At 46.0% G+C, this 6,234-nt stretch overlaps 1 protein-coding gene across 6 annotated transcripts in view; it reads right to left on the reverse strand.

Moving 5' to 3' along the window:
- WDFY4 (WDFY family member 4) overlaps nucleotides 1-6,234 on the reverse strand; it is a 267,352-nt gene that overhangs the window by 31,515 nt on the left and 229,603 nt on the right. For all 6 annotated transcript variants that reach the window (XM_064487947.1, XM_064487946.1, XM_031460981.2 and 3 more), the window contains 2 exons: nucleotides 2,446-2,488; nucleotides 1,148-1,267 (listed from right to left, as the gene is read on the reverse strand). In XM_064487947.1, coding sequence (XP_064344017.1) covers nucleotides 1,148-1,267; nucleotides 2,446-2,488 — 163 coding nt within the window. The remainder of the gene's footprint in view (nucleotides 1-1,147; nucleotides 1,268-2,445; nucleotides 2,489-6,234) is intronic.

Here is a 6,234-nt window from a genome sequence, read left to right on the forward strand (position 1 = left end):
GAGACCCACAGTCAGCTACAACCAACTCTGCCAGGGCAGAATGGGGCTTCAGAGTTGCCAGATCTCCTATTCCTCCAAAAGATACTGGAAATCCAGCTTTTTAAATGCTGGTAAGTGATCAAATTTTAATACAGAGTATGGGCTAGACAAAAGAGACCGGTGAGCCACCGCTTTGCCACACTGTGAGTTAAAGCTGGGTTTGGTACGTCTCGGTTTTGAAATAACTCGGCCTCAGATGATCATTAGTGCAGTAAGAAGCAACATGTGGCTGGTGAGGTTTGCTGTGTTACATGTCCTAAGTGGGGATGGGAGGTCACCAAAGGCTGAGGCTTCTCTCCAAATTCTAGGGATCAGCCATCTGAACAGCCCAAGGCAGGACTGGCCGGGGCTGATCCGAATTGGGACCCGGCCACATTTTGCCCTTTACCTACACTGCCCAAGACACCTCCCGATGGCCAGAGCTCAGGTGGTCAGGACACTGCTCTACAGCTTGGTCGTCCCCCAGTAACCTCACCTTGGTCTAGCTGAGTCATTTTTCTATTCCTTCCTCCCCTGCCTGCTGAGGTCCAGGGACAGAGGCAAAGAGCAGATGATCTGGTCTTGCCATCAGCCTCCCCTGTGGCTACATGTCTCGGTCCAGCTCCGAGATGAAGTCTACAGACCATCATCTCAGTCACTGAAGTCAGGTTACCAGGGAGGAGTACCTTCTCGCTGGGTCTGTGTCTCTGTGTCTCTCTCGCTCTCTCCTCTTCTCTCTCACCCTCCCCTCCTCTCTCTCTCTCTCTCTCTCCCTCTCTCTCCATGTTGATTCTAAGAACAAATTTCATGGCCCACTTCACTTGATGGACCAATGTTGTCCATGGCAGTATCTCAGCAGATGGGTATCTCTTGCATTCACGGTAGCAAATAAACCAGGAAGCCCTCTGGGGTGCATGTTATCTATCGTCCTAGTCATGTGGGGCTAGATTCAGGAACCAAGGCAGCCAGACTCCACAGGCCTCCTCCCAGGCGAGGGGCCAAGCCCAGAGCAGCCCCCAGGCAGGCCCCGGGGGAACTGAACCCCATCAGAGAGGCTCTACATGATTATGGATGCTCTGGTCATCAGAAAGCCCCAGGACAGCTGCGCAGCATCCCTGTGAACACGCACCTGTGAGGTGTAGTCGGCCAGGACCCAGGGGAACACCGGATACTGCATGTAGTCATTGTAGGTCCTCCCGGCCAGGGTGTTGAGGTACATGAGATACTCAAAATTGCTGATGTCCCTTTTCTACCAGAAGAGACAAAGAGGGGATAAACCAAACACAGTTGGCCTCTTCCTAAGGACCACAGGGGTCTAACTCCCAGCCCCGTGTAGGAGACCCTCGCTGTGCAGGTGAGAGCAGGTTGCACTTACCTGCCCTGTTCCCTGCACCTCGGCGTGGAGCCGGGCCATCTCAGGGAGGCCCACTAATTCCAATATGAACTGAAGCAAATCTAGTTAGGAAGCAAAGTCAGCCAGGAAAACACACACACACACACACACAAGAACACAGCTTGGCAGTCCAAGCACTCTTTTGTGTTAACTGTTGGGTGGGATGATCCAAAGCTGATTAAAATAATAGCACCAATGCTGGGTGAACTTGCTGCTGACCTCTTTATGACTGAACACACAGCTGAGGGGACTTACAGTCACAGGGAAAGAGGCTCTCACCAACAGGTGGAATGATCTGTCTTCCTCTGGGACTTTAGGAACCTTCTTTTCCCTGACCCTGCCTGTGTGGATAACACTGGCTCTTAGGGGCCTCGGCTTGAAGACGTACAATCACACATGGAGACAGGGACTGTATTCGGGGAAAAGTCCCCAAGGCCAGCTGGTGAATGAGCAGCCCCGTACATCCCTCATCTCTGATGGGACCTGCATGCTGTGACCTCCCTTCTCCTTGTCCTGCTTCTTGGGAAAGGAAGTGGATTTGGGACACGAGGGATCAAGAGTTACTTTCTTGCTGCCATGTGATCTGTAGGACTGGCTCTCTTGGGGTCTGTTCCTTTCACTGACAACCCACAGTTGAATGTCAGCTTCTCCAGGCTGGGAGCCACGTGTGATTTCCCAGGACAAGATGTGGTGATCGCTGTGCAGTCCTGAGCTGTGTTCATTCATACATACATGCACGTCTTCACAGATGGAGAATGTGTGCACACAGGGCCTGTGTACACAGACACACACACACACACACACATATGCCCCCTCACTCCCCAGCTCTGAGTCCAATGCTCAAGAATCACCTCCAGTCACTGAAATCTTTTCAGGGCAATATTTGGGACATTTGGGCAAATTAATAAAACAAGATCCCTCCTGATTCATGCACAGGTTTTCTCTCTTCATCACTGGGACCTCAGCTATTTGCTGGTTTGCATCCCCAGAGGGATTCCTCGGACCTAGAGCCCTCTGAGGGGGGGTCACTGTACCTGCCACTTCTGCAGCATGGTCCTGTCGAAGCCGGGGTATCTCCTGTGGAACAGAAAACAATACTGGTGACAAAATATCTCAAGGCATGATCGGGTGGAGAGGTGGGACTTTCTGGAGCTTTGAGGTTCCAGGGCCTCCAGGAGAGCCACAGACTTCTCAGGACCCACAGATTACTGCCCGAGCTCTTCTTGCCCCGACCCTGCCCTATTGAAGGTTGGGTCCTTGCAGCCACCATGGCTCTCAGGTGATGCCAGAATTCACTGCTGCCTGAAGTGTGGCCCCCGGAGAAGTCCCAGGGCCTTGCAGAAGCAGGCACCAGGGCCTCACACCCTCAACACTGGATTTCCCACAGCCACATCATAATCTTCTTTGGCCATTTGAACAAAATATATGTGAGTAGAATATGTTATATACGAATATAATACATGTGAATCTGTGTGCATGGTTAAAAAATGCAAATGCAATGGAAGGTCATGAAATATGAAATAATAGTTACAAAGTATTGCCCCCACTCAAGAAGTATCCACAGATGAGTTTCCAGCAAAGTTTTAGCCATAGGCCTGTCTATATGGTCACAGAGTGTAAAACCAATTTTTTTTGATACATGGGATCATCTCATGTGTGCCGGTCTATGCCCTGCTCTGCTGCCCAACGCCTTGGTAGGGGCGGCTCGAGTTGCCCTGTGGCCGTGGTAGCAAGACCTCACCGCACACCTGGATGGGAAGTGGCTGAGCCTGTCCCTGTGCTGGGCTCTGTCCTCACCAATAAGGCTTCTGTGATCCCCTCTGGACATACATCCCGGTGATTTATGAGATGGAAACCGTCACATCTCATAACGATTTCATGATTTGAATCTTTGTGAGTGTATCCATGAGTCACATTTCTGGCAATGGTACTTCTCGGCTAAAAAGGATGAGCACTTTTGAAACGCCCCTTCTGCTCAGCAGGGGTTTGTAGAGTCTGGTTCCTCAGCCTCTGTGATGTACCCTGGGGCTCCTTTTCCAGCTCTGTGCTCTTTCCCCCTCTGTCTCCCTGAGGCTCTCCCTCTACTCCCCAAACCAGGTCCTTGCTCAAGAGGTTCCACCAGACGGAACCAGGCCACGCTTCTCTCCAGCCACGCCCACCGCCTCAGTCCTGGGCTCACCCCCACGGACCCCGCCCCCACGTGCACCCTACGTTCCGCCCACCGCACCAGGGTCCTTCAGGCTTTCGTGCGCCCCAGAAGGGGCAGAGCCTCTTCATCTTCCCATCACAGTGCTGCTGTTACAGCATCTGTCCAGGCTCCCCACCCCTCCTCATTCAAGATCTTCCTTGGCAGATTTTCTATAAACAGCAAGCAACTCCTAGGCTGGGGCTCACCTCTTCCCCCAAGTACAGAAATCATCTTTTTGGTCCATTTTATCCAGGCAAACAATAACCATAACAAGAAGAAGCAGGCAAAACCTGGTCACACTTATTGCTTTAGCTTGCAAAGGCTCAAGTGAAGATCTGGTGGTCCTGCCCTGTCTGTGAGCCTGCCACCAACCCCCGTTCCAGGAGGCAGGCTGCTTTGAAGGCTATAAACAAGGGCAGAGCCCAGGCTGGAGACAGTGAGGGTCACCACCTTGAAAAGGAGCCTTCCTGAGGCTGTGGAGCTGAGCTCCAAGGCCATGGAGTTGATACAGCAAAGCCTGCTAATCTTGCTACTTTATTTCAGAAAGCTGACAGTGGAGTGGGAATAGGGGAGCAAAATGTGCCTCTTAGGATCCTGGAAATGAGAGACAGCCTCTGGTTTTATTTTCTCCTTTTGGAAAGAGTTCTAGAATTTTACCTGTGGTCTTTTGTGACATTGCCACCCGACGGAATGGTGTGCAGAAGATAAAGGCAATTCACATCCCCTTCCTCATTTCATCAGCTATGAGCTCCAAGGAACACCCATCACTTCAGGACCATCATAAAAAGACGCCATTACCAGCAGTGCCCAGACACCTAACCAAAGGTGAGTTCTCTTTTTAAAAAATTTTTTTTTAAAAAATCATGCTCGTCTGAAGGCAGTTTACAGACCTCTTGGAATGGTGTATGTGAATTTTGTAACTATCTGATGATTAAAAGTATTTAAGAGTTGATAAACTGTGCTGTTCCATCATTATAATGTAAGTTTTAGATTAAACAAGGTGCCAGAGATGGCTCTTGGCTTTCCAAAGTACCCCCTAAGTTCTGGGGGAAGTAGGGTGGGAAAGAGCACGGGCTTTGGAGTCAACAGAACCTGCCCCAACACTTGGCTGCTCTGAACTGCTGTTACCTCATCCCTCAAACAGAGCTGATCACATCTGTCTGACCACATCTGTGTGTGTGTGTGTGTGTGTGTGTGTGTGTGTGTGTGGCACCTGCCGGACCACACCTTAGCCCTACTTTGACCCCGGGCCCTGACTCTGAAGACAAGTACTTTCCAAGTACTTTTCAAGGGGAAAAGAAAACAAAAGCAAATAAAAATCGACAACTAAAATCTCTGACCTGGCTGGATTAGAGAGACGTTACTTGACAAACTTGGGTATATTTAGCATTAAAAATGAACATTAGCAAAATTACCAAATTATTATTGCACACTTATGCTATGAACTTGATACTGTAGATGCATGAAAAGTCTGGAAGGGTATTCAGCAGGAAGTTACCTCCAAATGCGTTGAGTGGCTTTAATTTTTATAAGGTTTTACATATCTGCATTTTAAAATGTATTTATCATCTCATATATTTTCTCCCTTAAAATATTGATTTTCCTTATGGCTTATCTGTATTTATAATTTTCATATTACTTATTTCCTAATTTAAATTATGTGCTTTTTGAATGTTCTCATTAGAAATGTACTAAGTTGTAGGATTTCAGTTAATTTTTAATTTTCTACTTATCTTCATTTGTTCATTATTTTAAATCTAATTATTGTCTAAATTAAATGATCTATTTTATTTAGTTTTCAATTAACTAGTACAGTGCTGGTGTTCACATATTTAAAATTTTAACAGTTAACTATATTTCTAATTTAAAGATTATATTTTTATTTTTTAATTAAAAATTTTTCATTTCGCTTTTTTGTACTTTCATCATTTTATTGCTTGGGTTAATTTTGCATTTCATAGTATTTATTTGCTAATTATTTTTTTAATTCAACCTGGCATTATTCAAAATAAGTATTTTTATTTTTTTACTTCCATATATGCATTTTCTAACTTTTCTACAATGTTATCTTATTATTTGCATAATAATTTTAACATTTAACCTTTTTTGCCAAATTTCTCAATTTCTTGGAATTTAATTTAAAGGAAAAAGATGAACAAAAATACTATAAATGCCTTAATACATTCATTGCAGCCTTATTCATGATAGTGTCAAATCGGAAAAAATAGGAAAAGCATGGTCCACGAGATTCATAATTGCACATTCATTCAAAATGTCGAGCTTGGAAACTACATATCAGCACTGAATGATGTAATATTAATCAATAAAAAATTGTTGTAGAATGTCTGATTTTTATAAGCAGTAGTCACTCTGATCTATTAGTGAAAAAGGGGTGTAAAAGAGAAAACCGCAAGAAAAAATTAAATTCAAATAAATAAAGAGATAAAAGACGGCCCTCTCTCAAAAACCAAAGGGCAAGAAAGAAATATGGGGGCCAAATTACAGGGAAGTCGATGATGTTTCATGAGACTCAATGCTATAGAAGATATTTTTTCCTTCCAAGAGGCAAACGTGGCTCTTTCCCCTCTGTTAGCAACGTGCACTGCCTGCGGTCTTCAAGAAAAGCAGCCCTGCT

Source organism: Camelus dromedarius, chromosome 8 (genome assembly GCF_036321535.1).
Source record: "Camelus dromedarius isolate mCamDro1 chromosome 8, mCamDro1.pat, whole genome shotgun sequence".
Lineage (NCBI taxonomy): Eukaryota > Metazoa > Chordata > Mammalia > Artiodactyla > Camelidae > Camelus > Camelus dromedarius.